At 40.2% G+C, this 24,123-nt stretch overlaps 1 protein-coding gene and 1 long non-coding RNA gene across 4 annotated transcripts in view; one reads left to right on the top strand and one right to left on the bottom strand.

Moving 5' to 3' along the window:
• The first annotated feature begins 1,666 nt into the window (after nt 1–1,666).
• On the top strand, nt 1,667–4,457 carry LOC113035542 (uncharacterized). 3 transcript variants are annotated; one of them, XR_003274360.1, is made up of 4 exons: nt 1,667–1,924; nt 2,625–2,690; nt 3,041–3,739; nt 4,035–4,457. It is a non-coding gene; the product is annotated as an uncharacterized LOC113035542 (long non-coding RNA). The 3 variants fall into 3 exon arrangements; XR_003274359.1 differs by having other exon boundaries at nt 1,667–2,690; nt 3,041–3,196; nt 3,647–3,739; XR_003274358.1 differs by having other exon boundaries at nt 1,667–2,690.
• A 7,614-nt stretch (nt 4,458–12,071) lies between these two features.
• The window catches only part of adgra1b (adhesion G protein-coupled receptor A1b), a 185,033-nt gene continuing 172,981 nt past the window's right edge, over nt 12,072–24,123 (bottom strand). The window contains exons 18-19 of the mRNA XM_026189076.1: nt 16,921–17,016; nt 12,072–16,591 (exon numbers count right to left, since the gene is read on the bottom strand). Of these exons, the coding sequence (XP_026044861.1) occupies nt 15,178–16,591; nt 16,921–17,016 (1,510 nt within the window). The 3' untranslated portion in view covers nt 12,072–15,177. The remainder of the gene's footprint in view (nt 16,592–16,920; nt 17,017–24,123) is intronic.

The following is a 24,123-nucleotide window of genomic DNA, read 5'->3' as shown; positions in this document are numbered from 1 at the left end:
CGTAGGTGAACAGGAGTAGCCATTTCTGTCGCTATTCCCAACTCCCAATGTTTCTTTTATCCAGGATTTTGATTTCTGTCACACCGAAAGGGAACCCAGAGGAGCCCTCTGAATGCTTCTCCATTTTAGAAGTCACATTTGCACACTTGGACCATATGCTTAGAGCCTTTCCAAGTCAAGTGCACATTTGCAGGCTGAGATTCCCAGAGCTCATCTGGTGAAAACAAATGAAACTGGTGACAGATTGATTTTCTGGAGCATACAGTCAGTGCACTGAATTCCTACTGAGGGAATGTAGAGTTTAAAATGAGAAATTGTACTCAGGCACAGCCAGGATTTGAATCCCTTGCCACGCAAGGAAAATTAAGACCATAAACCATACCTCATAGATAAATATGCACATGTTGGAGACTGTAGAAAAGTGAAACAGCATGGGGTAGGGTTGTGAAACTGACAAAAGAAATTAACAGATTTTATGTTGGCTAAAATGCTTAAGATGTTGGTTAAGCTAGAGCAGTGTGCAGCACATGGCTGATGCGCAATCCCAGAGCAGCTTGGCTAATTGTGGTTGGCGAATGGTGGTTACGGAAAAGAGAAATTCTTGCTGAGGGAAAGCGGGGGAAACAAAGTCATTAAAGACGAGAAAGAAAAAGTGTTGTAAAAGATAAATACAAACTTTCACGTATGATGAAAAGCTACGATTTGGATAAGAAGTGAGCAAAAACATGAATCACCAACAGAACAATAGATAAGAGATGCAGTTAAAAAACAACGATACTGTCACAACTATTCCATGCTTCTTTTCCACATTGTCACAGCTACAATTGCATATATTTTATATATATATTACATATTTTTAGTCACCCTGAGTTGTGTTTGAAAAAGTTTTTTTTTAAGTCAGACAGGGTTTGCTAAAACCAACAATCAACCACCAACAAATTAATAGCATTGTTTTTAATTTATGAAATGAAAGAGAAAACAAAAACGCTATATTAATTTAAAAACAAATAAAGTAAAAATCAAATAATAAAAATAATTAAATGATAAAATAATAAATAATAACAAAATAATAATCAAATATAATAATAATCACATAAAACAGAAAAAGAACAAAAAATAAAATCCCTTTTTTATTTCTCATCTGATTATTGTAATTACTTATAAATTGTTTAAATTAATATAATTATTTAAGGACCAAAAGCCAATATGAAATCCACAGTACTAACAGTAATAACCTGCTGCCCACCACTATATTAAGATGCCACCAATTTATATTTATTTGTTACTTTGTGGCAAGAAAGTAGCCACATTTAAACATGTAACAACAGAAAATATAACCATATGTATTTTCTTTCATTTAAATCAACTTCTCTTTACATTTTAATTAAAAAAAAAAGAGAAGACGGGTGGGTACATGACATTGTACTGTATATTTTCCATTGCAGTTTCCGTTCTCTTTGCAAAGTTTGTCAAGTTTACAGGATCAAAAATCCCTTTTGACCTATAGCGGCAGTGAACACTGGTTATTGGCAGCTGTGTGGGATTTAACAGACCCAGAACGAACACCTACACTCAAAAAAATGAATGAGGTGGATTGTTCAGTGTATATTAATTATTTATTTTCATTTTACTTAAAATATATGTTTTTGTTAAATTAACATATGTTTTTCTAATCAAGTCTACGTAATTGTGTCTATTATTCAACGTACATAATACTAATGTGTTACTTGATCGCATAACATTTAAGTTAAGTCAATGAGGATCGATATACCTTGTATATCCACAAGGTGGCAGTAATGCAAAAACAGTTGTAATGAAACCGCGCAGAACAAGAAGGTTTCACGGCTTGTGCCTGCTCATGCGCAAGACTTCAAATTTAACTGAAAAAGGCTGTTTTGGCGCCAAGCTGCTGTTTCTTTGAGAGGTAAGACCACTTTTTTCTTTGACTATGTTGTGTAGTATCTATATGTCCAGCATGGTTATATTTTGCGTTTGTCTTACAAGACATGTTATATCGTTTGCGTGTGCTTGTTTTACATTAGTTTTACTGGGTCCTGGACATGCTTATTTTGTGGACTGTGTAAGAAACATTTTTATTGTTTTTTGTTTTATTAAGGGATTAGCTACAGGGGTTCATGGGGTTATTCTTTCAAGGGGTTATTTTTCCATTTGCTTTCTTGGGATTCCTTTTCTGTAATCCGAGAGTCGGAAATATCGAATAGGATAGCAAGGATAGCATAAAGTGACATTTAAAATCCAAAAAGTCAAGGGCGAAAGCCACTGTGACACCATTGTTCTGCTCTATCAGTAATCTGTATTATGTAAAAATGGTCTGTAAATACAGCATGTTTCCTAGCGGAGTTATACATATCAATGTAGTTATAAATTACAGTTTGTGAAAGTACACACTTAATTTTTTTTAATAAAATTATTCAAGACATATGAGTGGACAGACAATGGAGGTCGACAGACCTGGTGATAATTGCTTCTATAGAAAGTTAGCACATGGCAGTGTCAATCTCTTGCTTTTCTTCTGAGTAGTATTTTATTTAGTTGTAATTCAAACAATAATTTGCTTCTTGAAATTAAGTAATGAATTTCTTGTTTTACTTTATAAATCTCAGATCCTGCCTTTACCTGCTCCCTCCTATACTGATGTGGTGTATGTGGTATTGCTGAGCTTGTATGTGGTATGTGAACTGTTATACTTTTAAAAACAAAACTGTTTTATAAGTTAAGTTTTCTTTTGTGACCCATCCCATGCCCCTGTTATTTCGTCTCCACATCTGAACCATGGTAAAGGTTGCAGTTCAAGGGCCTGAGGCATGAAATTCTTTTCAGATCAGCTGTGATCAATATTTTTTGGAACTTGATGAATAACAATAAAAGCTGTAATGGCTCCATTAGCATTTTGTGTAAATGTTTGTGTTAAAATTATAGCTTTAATGAGGTCTTTCTACATTAGTTTTAGTTTGTATATGTGTACATATAGTATGTATATTTACAGTACAGTATGTTGTGTTTGTTGACATATTTTCAGGTGGAAGCAGAATATGTGAGGATTACTACTGCTGCACATGTTCCAAGGCTTTTTACACAACTTGACCAATACACTGACCAGCTCATAAAAGTCTTCAAGAAAAAAGGAGGCGTTGCAGGGAAGAAAATTAGACAAACTTTGGCCCCAGCCACACAGGTGCGTTATTCTGTTGGTAGCAAAATATTATGGCTAATAAGATCATTTTCAAATTTAAACAGCTAGTGTATGGTAGCTGCACAGTGCACTTACATTTATATTAAGCAAGACAAAGTTTGGTACTCAAAACGTTGGAAAATTTAAATTACCTAAACATATGTAAAATCTGATCCCTTGATTTAGGTTAAACCAGAAGTGAATGTTTTTATGTTATGTTTTGAATGCAAAAAAGATGATGTATTAGTTTCTTTACCTCCATTATGGACATATATAATGTGGTGGAAACCCTGCCCAACAGGTTAACTATTCATATCCATGTGATGATTAGTTGGTCTTGTGTACATGTCTATCTGTGCAGTGGCTATGTCATTCATTTTGCGTATAATGTGAGTTTCTGTCATCCTAAAGTATTTCTGTTTTCTCTTCCTGTATCTCTGCCACTCTCTACAGAAGGAAACCATTGAAAAGGGGAGGGAGTGTGTCCTCAGGGCACTACCTTTTTACCTGAATGAAGACCCAAGCATCCTCTTCAAAGAATAATTGGTTGGTAATTTTAGTTTTGGTTTAATACAGATAAAAAACTAATTTTGAATAACTAATGTTGTTGCATGTTGTAATGTTGTTGTTGTTGTAATTTGCATGGAACCTGTTTAAATGTTTTGGGAAATCTTGTATACCCAAACTATTTATATTTATCGTTGAATCTGTAGTCTGAAATAGTGGCACACTGGGGTGCATGTTCCTAATATTGTGTTTACGTCATTAAAGGGTAGCTTTGGCCCTTTTTCTTTCTTTTTTTTAAAACTGGATGCCATTTTTCTATGTTTTTGTGTCTAAGCTACAGCTGTTCAGAGGGAGCTGGAACAAATTACCCTTGCTATCTTTACCATCGAAAGAGCTGATGCCAGCACTCCTCCAGCCGATGTGGGTATAACCATCTAGTGTGTCCTGCATGACCTGGAAGACCTGGCCTCTGCATGTGCACTCTTAATGGGTGGGATATATGCACTGAATCTCAGTTAACCTCAAGACTGAAAGCTAAGAGACAATCAAAAGTATTGAGATTTAAAGGATTTAATTGAGAGATGATACTGCACCAGAAATGTTGAAGGGTGGTGTGTATATTAGCGTTCAAGGCATATTGTTATGAGGTGGAAATATGTTCATATTCAGTTTGTGTTACATTGTGTGCATTGTAAAGGTAATTGCAATACATACTAAAAATAAGGGTAAGTTAGGAGGTTGATCTGATATCCCCGTGTTGGTGTTGTTCCCAGATCATCATACTAAATGTTGTTCCAGGATCAACATTGCAAGTGACCAATCAGAATGTTGTGACGTCATACTTTTGCGACTTCGGGAAAAACCGGCGTAAAACAAAAAACTGTACTTAAGCTGCGTGAAACCGCCTCTGTCCGCCGATCAACTGACCCTAACCCTAACCGTAACCCTTTAATAAACAGTAAGCAGAATTGATATTGTCCTTGCAACATTGGAATTTCATAAATGCACAAATGGCTTGGAATAGAATAACGTCACAACAATGTGATTGGTCACTTGCAATGTTGAACCTGGAACAACATTTTCATGATGGTCTGGGAACAACACCAACAGGAGGATATCAGATCATCCAAGTTGGGAATGCAGGATGAATGTATATTTTGTGGACTTTTAAAGACGAACAATTGTTTCCATGTTAAAATGTTTACATCTGAAGTTTTTTGCCCAAACACTGGTAAAATAAATGTTGACAGTGGCAAGTGTTAAATGGTTACTGCTGTGCTGTTGCAAAAAAACTGAACGCTGACAAGCTGTTTTATTGTTAGACCATAATCTTGGCATGTTTTGTTAAAGTTTTATTTGGGATGGTAATGTAATTTTCTTTGATTGCTAATATCAGTGGACTATTTATTATTATTGTTGTTGTTGTTGTTGTTGTTGTTGTTGTTACATAATTTTTTTTTTTTTTAAATTATGGCTGTTGAGGTGGACACTTCACTTTGCATTGTTAAAGGAAAGCACTTCATTGGCATTGTGTTACTGGACTGACCCTAAGCAATCATTGCAAATAGCAACTTTGCTATCCATTTTAGACACTAAAAGAAAAAAAAACACTCACAGACCTTACTAGCATCACATGTGCATAACTCAAGTGTCATCTTATCAATGTGTTATGTGATCTTCAATGCGTTTTTTTTTTCTTCTATTTCTGGTAGATACAGACATTTAATTTAAAGTCTTGATGTTGCATCTGTCTACATACTGTTAATTACTAACCCTAATGAGCTGTTGTGTTTTATTTTGGACTGGGTTTACACAAATGCTCACTGAATGTGTTGGCAATAAAATAAATTTTAAAAAATAAGTTGGATGTACTTAATTCATTTGTGTGGAACCTGTTGACAAAATAGATTTATGTAAAACTAATTAATAAAGCACAAGGTGGCTGAAAATATAATATTTGAATTAATCTAACTTAAATTTAACATTTTACTGCCACAAATAAGAAATGTGTTGAAGTAACTAATCTAAACTATCTAACCTGAAAATATATCATCTATGTTCATACAACATAACTTGATTTAGTTAGTCTTAAATATGTCTTGTTAATCTTAAGTAGTTTTTTTAAATTAGATGAACTAAAGATTTTTGCTTTAAACTAACATAATTCAATTTCGTGGAACCTGTTGACAAAATAATTTTAATTAAAGTCAACGTTTCATTTTTTTGAGTGTACTGTAGCATAGTCTACTTGTTGCAATCCTCTCTCTCCATCCTCACTGGTCCTTGGCCCACCATGCCGTCCCCAGCTGTCCTGTCCTCTCTCTCCACTAAAGAAGGGAGAAGGAATGGGCTGGAGGGGAGGGGAGGGCAGGGTGCTGGCTGGTTCTAGTCCTCCCTCCCTGTCTGCCTGGCTGTTGTACGAGCCTTGATGTTACATACTGCAACAGCAGCCTCTTAGGCCTCATAATCCACCGGATTGTTGCATTAAAACCGTCGCATGATGCTTTGCTCCCTTGCAGTTGTGCTGCGTTGCGTCATCATTAGAGGAAGCTATAAATAACAAGGAGAGACTGCGGGGGTGGGAGGGGAGATACGGGGGAGGGTTGTCAAATACATAGAACAACACAGATTGGCAGCTTTTGGCTCCCTCCAAAGCCAGAGTGCAGCTTTGAGTTAGAGAGCGCAGTAATATTCACACTTACCTGACTTAGGCATTGTGATGGCACACATCACAATTCCAACAAAGGATTTGATGCATAAAGAAATTCAGCAGCGCAGCAGGGGCCAATACTTGTGTCGAGAAAACAAGTTAAAGGGAATATTCAGACATGTCACTCACCGAGATGTCAAAGTCCTTTCTTCTATTCTTTTCTTTCTTTCTTTTTAGCACAAGAAGCTAGCTCATAGTGTCACATCACAGACTGAAATTCAGGTGTGGATGTGTTGACAGTAAGCCACTGTGAAATAGCAGAATGGGGTTGAGCTCAGTAAAATAGGTTGGGGTTTTTGTTCATTACTTTTATGTACTTAGAGGGGGATGTAAGTCTTCAGAGGTCTTTTTGGGGAAGCTGAGCGATAGCTATTGGCTGGAAGGCATCCTCTGTATAGGGAGACATATGCTGAGGCAAAACACAGCTATGACAAGCAAGAAAACCAATAGAGCTGTTTTTGTTTTCCTATGTTTGGAGGCCCTATGCACTGCATTATCACACATCATATCCTGTGCCCGCCAGGCAAACAACTACAGTACAAGTCTGTGTAAGTGTAGCAGGCTGGTTCTTCCAAGGGAATAATGTAAGATGACACAGCAGCAATGCTTAACATGCGTACATGTCACTATATGCACACTTGGAGCACCAACATTAACCTTTATATATTATATAACCTTGGGATTAAGTAATAAATACATTATTACTGAAAGACAAATGAATAACACTGATTATCCTTCATCCTGGCACCTATTAGTGGGTGGGATATATTAGGGAGCAAGTGAACATTTTGTCCCCAAAGTTGATGTGTTACAAGCAGGAAAAATGGGCATGAGGATTTTGAGCGAGTTTGACAAACGCAAAAGCGCACTGATGCATGGGGGTGAGCAAAGGCTGGCCTGTGGTCATGTCCAACAGATGCAGGTTAAATTGACAAAAAAAAAGTTCATGCTGGTTTTGACAGAAAGCTGTCAGAATACACAGTGCATCACAGTTTGTTGTGCATGGGGCTGCAGACCAGTCAGAATGCCCACTCTGACTCCTGTCCACTGCCAAAAGTGCCAACAATGAGCACATGAGCAGAAGAACTGGACCACAGAGCAGAGGAAGAAGGTGGCCAGGCCTGATGAATCATGCTTTCTTTTACATCACGTGGATGGCCATGTGAAAGTGCATTGCTTATCTGGAGAACACCTGGTACCAGCAGGATGCACTATAGGAAGAGGGCAAGCCAGTGGACGCAGTGTGATGCTTTGTGCAATGTTCTGAAACTTTGGGTCCTGCCATCTATGTGGATGCCATTTAATTATCAGTTATTAGTCATCTCTGGGTCCTGTGTTAATCCCCTAAACCCAAATGTTCACGTCAGATGTCTGCCCTTTCCTGAGCCTGATTTTGCTGGAGATTTCTTCCTGTTAAAAGGGAGTTTTTCCTTCCCACTGTCTCCAAATCACTTGTTCATAGGGGATCATATGATTGTTGGGGTTTTCTGTTTTCTTTGTGTTATTATAGGGTCTTCACCTTACATATATAAAGTGCCTTGAGGCAATTAAGTTGTTACCATTTGGCACCATAAAAATAAAATGGAATTGAATGTTACTTTGACACGTACCTCCTACCTTTTACCTACAGTAAAAGGAGACCAACATAATATTAGGCAGGTGGTCATTTGTTGTGCCTAACCGGTGTAGTGTAGTAATTGCTCAGTTCAACAGTGTTGCTTTTTAGCCTGTTTTGTATTGTTTTGGGTTTTTGTTAAAGAGGAATGGTGGAGACAGAAATAAAGCTACATAAACAGTGAATGTGAGTCTGGCCTGCTTTCATGAACAGAAACAAAGTAATTGAAATTTCTGTCTCAAAAAGAATAGAAAAAAAACACGTATGGAAAAGAAAGTTACACGATAGCGAGACTGAGGCTAACTTTACCAGTTTTCTCAAGTAACAATGAAAGAAATGTAATATTGCACTTTGTAAAGGCCTCAGTGCTCCTTTAGTTCTAAAGTTGTCTTTATGTCCAAGTGGCTGCATTCATGCAGAGCTTCGGCTTGTTCTTAAGATATCTGCTAGCCTTTCTCCTGTAAGTCCAGAGTATTCTTATCACATTGAAACTGTGCTCTTGTATGCACAGAGTAAAAATTAAGCAATCATCAACCCAGAGAGACGTAAAGAGATGAAATCAAACAATCTGTGCTTGCAAAGAGCACAGCTGCTGTTATTGAGGACAAACAAATGAGACAGATAGGATCCATCAGGACCATGATGAATCCTTAAACACATACAAAGTGATAATCAGACAGTCTGTGTTAAGCTTCTATGTTTTTTTTGTTTTTCATTTTTGCTGATATGAGCAAGTCATAGGTGACTCATAGCAAGTGTTGGTGATAGCATGATAAGAACTAGTAATTCCTAGAAGTAGCGAAAACACACATTAGTGATGGTACATTTCTTTAGGTGTCCCAGTAAGACAGTATGACATTAACAGCACAATAAAGGGTTAAATGTGATTGGTTGATCATTCATTTCTTATATAGACCTGTGATTTCTGTCCTCTCTTTCTCCAATATGAAAAAGCCCAGTATAAAGATTCTCTACAGAATGCATAAAAAATATTGTAAAACAGACCGTCTACAGTAAGAAAACAGTAAAGAGTAAAAATACATAGGCATAGAATAAGCAGCAATTTAATGGAGGTAAACGTTAACAAAATGATTCACACAGTCACTGGCCACCTTGTTAGGTGTACCTGTTCAACTGCTTGTTAAGGCAAAGAGCTAATACATAGCTCACATAGCAGGAAAACAGGATTGTTTAAGCATGTAGACATGTTCAAGACAAGCTACCAAAGTTCAAACTGAGCATCAGAATGGAGAAGCGAGGTGACTTAAGAGAGTTCGAATGTGGCGTGTTTGTATTTCACAAATTGTAATCTACAGGGATTTTAACACAGCCTTGTCTTTTTTTTTACAGAATGTCTGAAATGAGAAAAAATATCGTGTGAGCAGCAGTTCTTTGGACCACGTTGATGCTAGAAGTCAGAGTAGATTAGCTAAAGGAAACAGTAACTCAAATAAAGACTCATCACAACCAAAGTATGCAGAAGAGCATCTCTGAAGACACCAAACCCAAACCTTCAAGCAGTTGGGCAGAAGACCACATGTGCCACTCCTGTCAACTAAGAACGGGAAAGTCTACAACAGAAGACAGGAAAAATGTTGCCTGAGCCTTAATTTCTGCTGTGACATTTGGATGGCTATGTCAAAACTTGGCATAACAACTCGGATCCATCCTGCCTTGTTTCAGCAGTTAAAACTGTTGTTGGTGTTTTATTGGTGTATGGGGATATTTTCCTGGCATACTTTGGGCCCCTAGTACCAACCGAGCATTGTTTTAACACCACACCTGAGTATTGTTACTGAAACTGTGTGATGCCTCAGAACTGATTAGGACAGTTCTGAAGGCAAAACAAGGTTTACTAGCAAGGTTTACCAAACTCGTTTACCAAACAAAGTGGGCAATGAGTGTATTTAGTAAATTATTAAATTATTGGAACAACATTCTTTTCTGTCATTATCTGAAACGTCACCCTCAGATCTTACAACATTCCCAGAAACATCAGGAGCAGATTCAGCATCTTCTTGCCATATGATGTATTTACCACTAATGCAACCTGGAGGCTTTGCATAAATTACTCTCTGGAATAGGTGAGGTTCACTATAAACATTGATTTCATCAGTAATAGTTCAGACTTTTCATAAAAAGTGCATATTTTAAATAGTGACATCAGTGTGATATCATCAGGACTCGCTGTATTCTGAGGAGCTCCACCTTTATAGGCTACATTACAGTGTTTATAGATGTTTATAGATATTCGTTCAGATAGATGAACGGATTTGCATGTGTAAAACCAGTGGGCGTGACGTTGGCACTGCAGCAAGCCTGAGATGCACTCTCACATACACACACACAAATTTCACGGACACCCATTAGAAATGTAGCTTCCAAGAAACCAAGTGATGATATCTAATAAGAAGTTTTGCCCACCTCTTTCTGTCTTTTCTTCCCCTTTGATCTCTCCACCTCCCTCGCCGTGTCTTTCTTCTCATAAGCCTCAAACTATCCGTCCTGCTTTCCCCTCCATCCACCGCCTCCTCCTCACCACCCCGCCTTCACTCTGCTGCTCCCTCTCGCTCTCCCCACCCCGCGAATCTCTAGCATGTTATTTAAACCAAGGACAACATTAGCATGACGATCACAGCCTTCTATCACAAGTCTTGTCCGACAAGACAAGAGGAGGAGGAGGAGGGGGGGTAGAGCTACTAAACGTGTGGGGAGTAAGGGAGGAAGCCAAAGGCATATAAACGGTATAACATGGTCTGAGAGAAATCAAAGACATTCTTGATTAAGTAAGACAAAGTAATACAAGTCTCTATACACCAGAGGAACATTGTTTACGTGGCATATGTTGTTAGATCTACATGAGAGATAGCGAAAGATAACAGCAATTTTGACACGTGTTAAGAGACAGGCTTACAAAGAGACTCACAAATCATGCCCCTGTTCATATGTACAGTTCTTGCATCATGATAGAAGCCCCTCAGTAAAATCTAATTGTACTGCATGTATGGTTTCCGTACCATACATGAAGCGTATTTCTTTGCAGGGGCACATAAGCATTTCTCTTCACATCTCCTGCTCTTCTTCTTTGGCTAATACTCCTACTTATAGGCCTATCTATTACAACAGGAAATTAAAACACTGTTAATTGTATCATAAACACACATCTGTGTTGCTAAAATCAGATTAATTTTTAATGAAACAGCTGCCTCCCTGGGCCAATTTCTTCCTTTGCCAAACCACCATGGCCTCACCTACCACGGCCTTCAGTCTTCAAGCCTCACGGTGAATCATCCATGTGCTTTATTGACTCTTTGTTGAGCACTTAAAAAAACACACACACACTTATTTATTCAAAGACACGGGCAAGCGTCATATACAAGGATGGCAGCTACTCATTTGGCACTGCAGCACACAAAATAATTTGGTTTCTTTAAAAGATAGAGGCTCGAGACATCCATTACTCACCTTTCATAACACCCTGCAGTACTCATGTTAAGCCTGGGTCCTCACAGCCAACAGAGAAGGAGATCGGGGGTTTGATATTTCACATGGCTTTCAGTCACACGAATAATCTGATGGTTGTGAGGCTGAAGAGAGAGCTGTGTGGCCTTGGGAAAGAAAAAAAATCCAGCTGCATATTAAATGTGCTCAGGCGTTTCACGGCCTGTCAAATCAGGGTGCCGTTTGTGATGCGCAGAAGACACAGTGTCTCATTTCCTGCAAGATATGTGCACGTGCAGATGCCTGTGCATGTATGTGGACAAAAGTCTGGGCATGCACCACACACACTCGCACAGCAGCAGCAGCAGGAACAGCAGTCAAGCCTGTTATCACTTGATTCCTCCCCCATGGTGAGTCCAAAAGACATCTCAATTTTCATCACGCTGGCAGAAGTTATAAAAGAGAATTATGAAGAAGAAGAAGAAGAAGAGGGAAAAAACAGGCTTTTGCGATCACTTGGATTCATATTCACATATGTTAAATGCACTTTCACACACATACACACTGGTGGCAGGCACACAAACACAAAGCCAAAGACGCGCTCGTCCGTTGCATGGTGAAAAAATACATTTATTGGAATCTGTGTCAATGTAGAAAAAATTGAAAACTGGCTTTAGGTTTTGTCACAGTACCACAGGTGAATATTCCAGCAGGCGCCTGGTGAGCCGAAACGAAGCCAGCTAGCTTGTTTGGGGCAGTACATCTGTTACTGATGGCGACAGAGAAGGTGGCCTATGGCGGCCTGTGATACCAAACACACCGTCTCACAGACACTGAAAAGCTCGGGCTGCTCCTAAGACACACCACCAGCAAATGCACATGTTGTACAGCAATTAACCTAGACCGATGTTCTCTCGGTTTAATGTGGGATGATTTCGTTGTGATACTGTTACAAATCCCTTTCCAATAACTATAAAGCCAGGGCCGCTGGCTGCTAGCATCCAAGGTGGCTCAAAGGAGCTTGTATTGTATGATCAATTGTGGGCCAATGTTTTATAACCCATAAGCTGAACCCATAACATCCCATTTTGTCCCAGTCCCTGGCAATAACTCCAATGGCCCTGTGCAAAGCTATGAGGTTCATGCATCATCTTTGATGTCTACCATTGCCTTCCTTTACTGTTCAAAGCCTTGCCATTCAACCAGAAGGACTGTCACATTAATATTTTGCTTTCTTTCTCTGAATTTCTTTCCTTAATTCAGGTCTGTCTGAACAAGCACTTCTATTATAACGACACCGTAAGTGACAAATACTATTCTGGCAGGCCAAACGTTATAATGGGTAGTGCATTTCTATTTCTGATATGACAGGATAAGTCTCACAACACACGGCGAGTCTGCATACTTTATGAAGTCGACAGAAAAAAAAGGCATTTGAAAACAAAAAGGACATTTCTAAACTCAGATACTGAGCATTATAACACTGAGAGGTCAGTTTTTTCCCATACAACTTTCTTTTACATAGACTTATTTTATTCTTAAATATCTTAAATCTCATAAAAAATAATTCATCAGAAACCAATTCTATATACACGGACAAAAAGTGCACGAGATGGATAGAGAGGTGGTGCGCATGCTGAGGTGGTTTCGCGAGAGTGGGCTTTGCTGTGAGATTATGCTTTGGATGTTGTTTTTTTTATGAAGTGTTGGCTGGTCTGATGAAATGTATGATTTGTTTTGTCTGGAGCATTGTATTAAATATTATCATTCATAAAACAAACAAGCGCTTCTAAATCAACACGGAGACTCTTTTGGCTTCTCTTTCGAGAGGCAATTCTTCAAAGAGAGTGTGACCTTCACGGTTTAAAAAAACAAAAAAAGAAATGATCCACATTTCATCTGTTAGCAGTCCTGACAAAAGCTGTCACCAAAGCAGGACATATGATTTTACTGACTGGACTCCTGAATAAATGTAAGAATAAAGGGATAGCTTATGGTTTATCTCATTTTCTGTAATACATATATTGTTACAATGTCCAAAGCAATCTTGAAACCTCTCTAAATGTTTTTTTTCTAGTGTCAACTCTGTTTGATTCAGTGAGGGGGGTATCAGCTTTGGCTATTACTTTTGGCCACACATGTGCTGTTTCTGAAGGGCAACCAATCAGGAGAAAACTGGGTGTTCTGGGCTAAAGCAGTTGCCCAGAAATAACTGCACTAAAGCCTGGTATAAGATAAAGAAGGATTCATTTAAACTATGAATCTTGCAAAGATGACTCTAAGATTGAAGATTTAAAAAAAACTATGAAGCTGTAAATGAGCATAATGGGTCCTTTTTAAAGTGATGCAACATGAAGGTCACAAGAGCCAAATAGTACTGTTGAGAAGTGAAATAATCCACAAGTGCTTCAAAAAAGGACACATGGCAAGCTGCATTGGGTCGAGTCAAATGATATGTCTGTGGAAAGGCATTCATTTACACCATTAAAACACAGCTACATATAAGCATGCATGCGTTGGAGCTTTTATAAGGCAAATTATAAATTTATAAAACACAACAGGGCCGAATTTGCTCTGGTGTCTGCCATGTATCATTTTTTTGGCTTCGGCCAATGTCGGGTGAGTCTGAAATATTTTATTAGCATTTTAATAGGAGGGAAAATTGCAGGACCCTGGGCTGGTTTCCCAAAGTTATGTTGATGCAGCTTGCTGTTATTGTTGTTGCGGGTTTTTTTTTCTAGATTGATTGTACAGAGAAACATAAGCTGATGTGATACCGTCACATGAAGCGTGTGCAAACTGAGCTGAATGGAATAAAAACCAGCACACCGGTTTGGCAATGAACTTTGCTGTGAGGACCTGGCTCTTTATGGCACAATGGATCCAATGACTCACTGACAGTAACTTTCTACACACAATGCTGTTGCTGCTGATGTGCCGTTATTCTCTCCAGAACAGAAAAGAAAAAGAAACACAACAGTGAAGACATCATATAGACAGCACGATCAATACTGACCTGGATAAGAGGATGCTTAATTTCACTTCTCTTTTTCTGTTGCTTTGAATTTTCACAACTTAACTGGCATCCACACATCTCTTGTAAGCAACAGTATCTTTATATATATTTATATATATTTCTTTTTTTTAGAAAACTCTAGTAGATATTCACAGTTGCTTGACCGAATGGCAAAAATACCCATGAAGTCTAAAACTGCTGGTTTAGTTGTCTAAAACATGGATGCCAAGAAGTTCTTTTAAGTACTGGAGGTTCACTGTCATCAGAGACTATTTGACGTGTTTCAAAGTGTAAAAAATATCTTGCAGCGTGTTGCCTTTGAGCGTTAACACACACAAATTCATACGTACAACCATTCATTTTCTTGTATATATAGAGAGAGATAGATCTGTAGTAATATGGAACAGTGGCGACACCTTCGATTACATCTGAAGGCGCCATGCGACACACGTTTTCACAAATTCATTGTGATGGAAGAAATTCGGTTTCTGTCAGTGGATGCCCCCTGAAGGAGAGCGTTCAAATGGAATTCTGTACAGTAAAACAGCACACATAAAATCAAGAGGACATTAAAATAAAAAAATATCCCACGCTGATTGTGATGTTTTAAAATGTTATACAATTCTTTGTTTTTTTATTATCCTAGAAGGGGAAGCAGGAATGCTGCCTGCATCCCCTCTTCTCAGCTTCCCACACTACACAGTAGTTTCATTCTTCCAGGGTCCAGTGCGTATATTTCCTGTGCTGTCTGACGTGTAGAGGAGACCCTCATGCAGGCTCCCCTTTAGAATCCCGTTCTGATTGGGCGGGTTCTGAGGGTAAGATTGTCTGCGTGGGGCGTGCATTTCCAAATGGTGATGTGTTGCCACGGGGTCCTCCTCAGCCACTTTGCCGCAGCCGCACAGGAAGACGCCCGTGTCTCCTGCTTCTGCCGGGCACAGAGAAGGGAAAAGGTCTGCCTTGGCACAGCAGATGTGCCTGTGGCAGGGATTATGGCATGCCAGGGACTCTGCAGCAGCGTGGCATGTGTGATGCACGTCATGGTGGCCTTCGTGGGCCAGGTGTGGACAGATGTGGGCGTGGCGCTCGTGTGTGCTGTGGGGGCTGTCAGTGTGTAAGCTGTGCACGCTGCCTCCATCCACACTAGAGGGGATGTGATAGGCGTACTCCCTCTCACTCCCCGCTCCACAAGCACCGGCCCCATCCCTGCGGCTGAGATGTCGGCCTTTAGTCCTGGCACTGCTCTTTAGGCAGGGGTGCAACTGGATCCCCGGCCGGTAACCCTCCGAGTCAGCGTGCAGCAGCACATGCGTGGCCGCGGGCTCTTCTTCCATAAGCTGCTGGCTGTGCAGTGCGGCACAGCATGGCGTCACTGGCGCTAGACACGTCATGTGATTTTGTGAGGAAGGAAGGGCAGCGTGTTTACAGTGAGCTAAGCTGCCATGGCCACAGCTTAGAGCTTTAGCCTGACAAGGTGAGTCATGGTGGCAGTGGCTGTGGCCGTGGCCGTGCCCGAGGGTATCTCCGTTCACGTTGACTTTGGGCCGCGTTTGAGCGGGCGCGGGGGCACCAGAGGAGGCGTCGGCGCTTCGTCCAGGACAGCAGGAACACCAGCAATGCCAAACATCGTCCCGCTTGGCACAGTGATGGATGAGGACGAAGAGGCCGAGGGTGACGGAGAAGGCACCATAAAGGCAGCTGAAGATCATGTCCAGGAAGTGGCCCTGTGACACAGCTAGTGCCCCAAAAGTCCAGGTTGCCAGGAAGAGGAATAGGGTGAAGGCCGCTGTTCTTAACTGAGCCTTGAAGGAGTGCTCGTTGGCCAGCAGCGCGGGGTTGATGGGAATGCCAGGGCAGCCGGCGGGGCAGTGGCTCCCGCTGGGCGGTGGAGCCAGGGCTCCGGGCTCGGCTCCCTGGTGGCAGTGTGTCGGCACATCGACAGCAGCCAGCCTCTGCTGCTCCTCCGTCAGTTGCTTGAGCTCGTACTTCTTTTCAGGGTGTCGCCGTAGCTGGATGAATGTGCAGAGGAAATAGATGCACGTGACCAGGACGATGAAAGCTACGGGGCCAAAGAATGCTCCCAGACTGGGCTCCCACGCCATCCAGCAGCTGCAACACACACAAACACACCACTGCACTTTAATACCATAAGAAATATGGAACAATTCAAAGTTTACTTTCTGTTTGTAATTAAATGGTTACCTTCATAAAGTCACATCATCTTTATGTGTTTACTGAGAAGAGAGTAACTAAATGAAATACACATCCACCAAAGGGAGCATACGCTTGTGTCTATGTATACACCCGTCTAACAGCGTTTACAGAAGATTAAATCAAATTTAATTTTTGGGAGTAAAACATAAAAAAACTCTTTATTTGCATAACAATGTGAAACATCATCTCAGACTGACTCAGGAAGAAGCAAATCTAGGACTTACTACAGCGCTTGCTCCCTGCTGCCATAGTTGTCTATATTGACAGCTGCCGTGACCCCGCAGATGATGAGGGGCACTCCACCGCTGACTAGATAAAATCTTTGAGGGTAATGGGGGGAGGGGTAAAAAGAGAGAGTGAGACAGGGTCAGTAGGGCAAGAATATCAAAGTTGGAAGTGAAAAGACATTTACAAATCCTGTGTCACACATGTGGATTATAAAAATACACTGTCAAAATAAGACTTCAGGAAGATTAAAAAAGCTGTCAAAGAAGGTGACAGATGAAAGATGCTGACTTGTGCTGTGAATGGACTGGTTACCACAGCAGATGGACACACACATTTGATTTGGCAGCTTTTTTTTTTCTTTTAAACACCACGTGAGAATTTGTCTCTCCTCTTGGGAAAGCTTTTCTGTTTTGGGACAAATGTGTTAACCACTACAGTATGGAGCCACTGGTGAATGCAGCTTTATGAGTGTTTTAAAATAAATGAATGAACAAAGATCAATGATGTGTGATTGGAACTTGTCGGTGTGCCTGTGACCACACTCCATGGGAGGAATCGCCACCTACAATTTGTTTTCTTTGCCACAAATCAAAGTGTAAATGTTCCTATATAAACAAATCTGTTTTCCCGGCGATAAACTTGTCAGTGCTCATTTAGGGCATCTGCTATTCATCAGAGCACCGAATATGGAAAGAGAGTGCGGATTTAATAGGAAAGGGATGGCGAACTTATCAAAACTGGCTTATCAGACATACAGAAAACGGATTGTATCCTCGACTTCAGCTTTCATTATCATAAAGAGGGCAGGTCACTTAATAGACAAAATGAAAAAAAAACACTACACAACAATGAAGCACAGAGTTATACAGCTAAGTGGCAGTTATTTTAGCTTTCATAGCAACAACCCCAGAAATACAGCATTCGTGTTATGTTGTAAGCCACCAAGAAATTTAGCAGAACTACCTTTAATTTTAACACGTGTTTTAAGTGAATTAGCTCTGACCTCACTTGCCAACATAGCTGATGTAATGGCGGTTTATCCAATTAAATCAAGACTATATAAGGCTAGCTGGAGAAAAAAAACCCCAAACAAACAATAATATCAATGGGAGAAAGATGTGAAGCGGAACTAATAAAGTATGATCTTAACAACAGTGCATTATGCCCCTAGGTATTACCATGTTTAGTTCTGTTTACTTTGTGTCGGATTAAATGTTCTCAAGGATGATATTCTAATGTTAACCGCAGATTATTCGGTGCTTTTTTCCCCCTCTCCTTGATCTTTCACATGTCAGCTACACTTATGCATGCGCACGGCAGGTATGTGAACCATGAAACTTGCATTGCAACAGTATATTACGATCCGTCAAGACTTCGGCGCAGAAACAAAGCTAATCCCCCAGCAGCTTCCTGTCCTTGGCTTTCCCTCCACTGTCATGCTATACAACAGTATGCTATTTCCTCTTCCTTCCTGTTCAATCTTAGCCTCTGTCATTACTCTAACCTTTCCACCACTCCATCTTCCTCCGTCTTCATCCTCAGTTTCCTCCCTTCCACCCCTTCTTACTGTGGCTCTCTCTCTCTCTCTGTCGCTCTCCCTTCCAATCGTTACTCCGTCACACAGCAGCCGTTCTGAAAATTCAATTACAATCAAGATGTTTGTCTGGGCTGGTCGGTGAGGGGTGGCTGGAGGTGAGGCAAAGACAGGGGGTTTTCGGGGGGAGCATTACTGGCCTGTCACTGTCTGTGTGAGTGGAACGGTTCTCCCGGAGGACCCTGCTCCAGCAGAAAGCCATTTACACACCCGTCAGCTAGATAAGCATAAATGAGAAGAGCTAGTAGATGTTAAAGCACCCAGCACTTTATAACCCTCATTCCCCTTTTATCCCTTCTAGGAAAGCCAGCATGTGTTTCCTTAAGACGTGGTCCCAAGTGAAGCACATGTACAGTACATGCAGAAACTGTATCGAGAGCGTGTGATATATTTCATTCTACTTGCTGCCTCGTTTTTATTCGAAAAGGTCTACCGCATTAAAATTCTTGCTAATGCACCCATTCTAATATGAATATGCACACAAAATCCTGCCCCCCTTGAATGCACTCATCCTCTTTGTTGGCCAATCTACTTTTTTAAAAAAGCCTTCAAACTCAAACAAAATGGCTGTGTATGCAGTCTTGTGCTTTTGAGTGAGTTTAGGAACAGCAATCATCTGATATAAATAGACCCTAAAGTGCCTTTTAGTCAGTAGCTACAGCAACTCCTCTTTTTGTTCCTATGCTTATGCTTATCTTCTGTTTTTATGACTGTGCACTGTCCTTTCTCTGGACCCTGTCCAGGATATACATAGCACAGCTGGGGACAACTGATGGTCATATTCAGCTCCAGCAGAGGGCAAGGGCTTTGGAGTAAAGCTGGAGGATGGAACATTAAGGCATAAATTTGGCATTAACCACAGTCCTGCAGGTCTGAATTCTCTTTAATGGGCAAAGTAAGCTGAATGAAGTGACAGTTCAACACTTTGGGAAATATACTCATTAGCTTATACTTGCCAAGAGTTAAATGCACAGATTTATGCAAAGATTGATGCCACAGCCAAAAGAAAGCTGTGCCAGCTACCACAGCTTAGCATAAGGATCGCAAACAGAATAAAAACAACTCACAAAATAACACTCAAGCAATATGTCTGTGAAGGTTCTCAGTCATCCAGGCCATTGTAGTCTAAAGAGCTTGGAAAGAAAAGCATCTGGACTTCTTTAAGTTGCTTGAACACATTTCACCTCTCATCCGAGAAGCTTCTTCAGTTCTAGGGTCAAATGGTGGAGAGCCCCAGATTTAAACCCAGTGGGAGTAACCCCCCAAGAGGGACAAAAGGACCCCTAATGATCCTCTACCTAATCACATGAGCCAAGGTGTGAAAACGAGTGTAGGTCACAATTAGCCAAGGTTTCGGGTGAGCTCATTGTGAAACCTAGCCCCACCCTATCACGTCCAGAATGTTTTTATTTCCAAGCGCCTTAGATAACACTCAAGCAAAAACTCTGAACAGTCTATGTTAATTTCAAGTAGTCTTTTTCAAAGAAAGATGTTCTTCCATATACCATTTTATTTTCTGATACATTTTTTGCTACTTTTATCATGTGACAACAGCTTTGAGACACTGTCACAAATAAGAGGAAGCCTTAAAATCCCCCCTTAATCATAAAACTAACAGAGGACAGAACAAAGTCTGCAAATCACTTTGTTCAAAGCCTAAAAGAAGCACACGCAGAGACTTCTCCAAAAATCACAACACAACTTTATGTAGGTTAAGTGTAGCCGGATTCACTTTGCTCTGAAACTTCACATCTATTAAAAATGTGTGGTAGTCTTCTCATTCAAAATAATTATGCCCCAAATGCTGAATTTGATCAAATTCTGGTCAAAATCTTGTCAAAAACAAAAATAAACTTGACTGGTATACACTTTATACCAATCATACTTTCCTTAATGATTAATTATTTGAATAAACAAACATTTGATTTTATTTCAGTTGCAGTTTATTCAAAATTATTGCTTCATATTTATGAAGGCAAAGAATCACTTTTTGTTGGAGTTAAAGTATCAGAATTTCAGGAGCGGGACCACGCCTCCAAACACGCTCCTTCCGGTTCTCATCTATATATGTCCCCCCAGTTCTACAAGCCGTAGTTCTCGTTTACCTGCCCCACCCTCCCTTCCCTTTTCAATTCTTTAACTTCTTCACTTCTATTTAATACATGGGGATCTGCCAGGCCCGGGAGCTGCCGCCAGGCCCCTTCGAGGCCTTCCCCAAACTGCAGCTTAATTCATATCCAAGCCCTTCTCCTTTATCTACTAAAACGCTACCAAACCTCAAATGAGGACGTGGGCCCAGCGAGTGAAAGTGCTCTTTAAACAGTTCATTAATCACCTGCAGCATCATACAGCAGCAGGATCCATGTGTGTGTCTCCAAAACAACAGTTTTGCACATATACACTTTACAAAACTTTGCAAATATTGTAAGATTTTGTAAATTATATTTCATGTCACTAATCAAAACACATGGATGATATAATTGCAAAGAGCATTGTATTCTTTTCTCTATTTGAGAGAGGTGAGCTGCCAAAGGCTACAGTCGCTTAATTTGTTACCCGGTGGTTTTCCTCGGGTCGAGTATTGAGCACCATCATAATTGCTGGGACATTTTCCTTTCTAAAGTCACAAATAGTTTTCTGTCATGTCTAGTTTTTCACACAGTTTCAGTCTTAGAGTTTCACTGTAGGCTATTTGCAGCAGAGATATTTTTAGGTCTATGGATGCTTCCCAAGTAGAACATGACCTCTCAGCAAAGTACCCACTAAAATATAACTAACGCCTTCTTGGTACCATAAATTACTGTAACTGATAATTATACATGACACACAGACAGTAGATTAAAGTTGTTTTTGTTTATCTATTTATTTGGGTTATTTAGGGATTTGATGGGTGACCTTTTCCCTTTAAAACACACTGCAGCATCTCATGTGCTGGGTATATTTTAATTGTTTGTCCATCTAAATTAATATGAATAAATTTTAACTACTGTAAAAAGATTTAAATGAGTATTACAATACATTACATAATACATTACCTTAGATTTCTCCCTTGTTTCCTGCTATACATGTAGTGTTATTTTACACTTACATGACTGCACTTGTCATGTGAGTTTTCTTTTCGATATCACTGACACCGACGGCTGGTATAAGAAGTTTTTATCAATAATTGTCAGATATTTGATGGAGATTCTATAGTGAATCCTCTGTTAAGTTTTAGAGGAAAGATCAGCACTCATCACTCCGGATCGGTGTTAGTTAATAGCAAAAACAGAAGCGTTTAAGGTGTGCGGTCCAACATGGTGTGGCAGATTTTTGACAGGGGTCGGTGTAATGGTCGGCTGGATATGCCATCAGATGCTGTCAAGAGTGGAAGGACGGGAAAAGAGGTAGATGAGGAGAAATAGGTGGGTTGTTGGGAGGGGAGAGAAATTGATTTGTCTCCAGCTGCTAAGTCTCATTGCATGAGCCTGTCTGACGGGGAGCATTACAGTCAATCACTGTGGATCAACTTGACTGCTGTGCCACACAATCCCCCCGTCTGCCCCCAGACAAATTATCTCATTCACAAGCAGTGCATGATGGGAGAGCCTCGAGAACATTCCATATTAAACCCCTGAATCACGCAGGTGTCTGAGGATTTGCTTTGCAAGGAAAGTGCTGCTTATAGGTTGAGGGGATCCTTATCTTAGTGGCGTCCGTATCCTCAGACTTTCAGCGACTCGTCAGGAATACGTTATTGAGAGATTCGAATTTTAATAATGTCAGACATATGAATCTGCCCCTTTATAAATTTTCCAGATATTAGTTTCGGGTGGTATGGGCAATAAATGCCCATGAGAGTGCTATATTCGTCATAATAATCCTTTTAAACCACCCCACAGACAGCGATTCTAAAAGCACGTAAGGTGTTGCAGCAGGGTTCATATCCAGTGCAGCTCCACATGTTCAAATCATTTTCTAGTTTGGGGTCGTCTGCTGTATCTCCTGCAAAATATTCTGAAAAGTTCAAGAAAATTCATGCAACTGAAATTTCCCAGCGGGCTTTAAGAAAATGACAGATTAAATGACAAACATACATTTGCTACGGTCTGCCCCCTGTTTGCCTCTCTGTTGCTGCTCTGAAACCTTCCTCTAACAGGATTTCTCATTGAAGCTCCAGCAGCTTCTGCAGCACGGTTGCAATGTGCTGAAGAGCTCACACAGCACCTTCTCACCGCAGAGGAGGAGCGCCGCATGGGTCCAAAAAACGATCCTCTTAAATGTGCCAAATGTTAGGCGTAAGCAGTAAAGTAATAAAACGAAGAAGTAGGGGGAAAAAAACAACACAAATAGGAGAAATGTAATCTGATGTGCGCGTGTCTAAGTGAAGAGGAGTTAAAGGGTTAAAAAGCTAAATACATTTAGGTTTTTGATAAAGCTTCTGGCTCAGTGGCCTCCTGGGTGACTGCGGTAATTAGTAAAAGCACTGGAGGTGATGCTATGGTGAAGGGCTTTAGTCAATTACTTCTCCGTCCTTCCTTCTCCTCCTCACATTCACCTGCACTCCCTCCTACTTACTAAACCTTTAAGTGTGGAAGGAAAGCTCACACAAAATAAGCGAAAGTACACTGTGTTTTCACTAATCTATAAAAAAATCTATAAAAAGGCAAAACATGATGTCTCAGGTTATTTTGAAATGCCTATTAATGAACAGCTAACAAAGGTTTGTGTTGTGTTGATTTACATAGATTCTGAACTGCAGCTATCAAATTGTCGATGTTGTCAGACCTCAGTTTAGTCAATGCTGCGTTCTCGTGTCTGCCATTTGGAGCGGCTGACATAGTCGTTTTTAATCCAATAAAACTACTTTAACAAAGTATTTTAAGTATGAATGGTTATTTCAAAATTAAGTATTTAAACAACTTGCCAATAATGTTATAACTTATAACAGAAAGCAGCTGTTTCTGTATCACCTTAACCATTGTGTTGTCCTCGGGTCAAAAATGACCCCTAGGTGTGTGGCAAACAAGTGTATGGGAATCCCGAGGACGACACAAGGGAGCTGCAGGTGCTTTAAACAAATCAAGTCAATGCTGACTCTTGTCTTCACATAGGAACTAAACCCTTGCCTCTTAGGTGAAACTCCATTGATTAACCTGTAACACTGCCTGCGTTTTGTTTGTCACAGTTGTTCATACTGTCCGTGATTCCCGATATACATAAATATTATGAAGAAGTATAACAGGCAGTGTTACAGGTCAATTTCTTTTTTAAATGTTTATTTGAATTATGTCACAATCCTTATTTTTGTGTTTTTACAATTAATAAAGTACATTACAAATACACTTAGATATTCACCAGTGTTTCTGGGCTAGAGATTACAAGACTGCGGCGGTGACTGCAATGATTCTAGCAAACAGATCAAAACACTTTCTGGTCAGTCTGCTATAGTTCAGTGAGGCTGTTTCTTAATGTCCTGAAAATATCAGGCAAGTTGATTAGCCAGACAAGCTCAGTGGGGAAATTCAGGAAATGCCCTACTGAGAGCTGCTGATGACTGACGGTATACTACATATTCATATTAACCTTGAATGTCACCCCTAACAACAACCTCTATCCATTTTAA

The sequence above is a fragment of the Astatotilapia calliptera genome, chromosome 13 (genome assembly GCF_900246225.1).
Source record: "Astatotilapia calliptera chromosome 13, fAstCal1.2, whole genome shotgun sequence".
Classification (NCBI taxonomy): Eukaryota; Metazoa; Chordata; class Actinopteri; order Cichliformes; family Cichlidae; genus Astatotilapia; species Astatotilapia calliptera.
The sequence above is the reverse complement of the archived record's forward strand: the minus strand, read 5'-3'. Positions and strand labels throughout refer to the sequence as shown.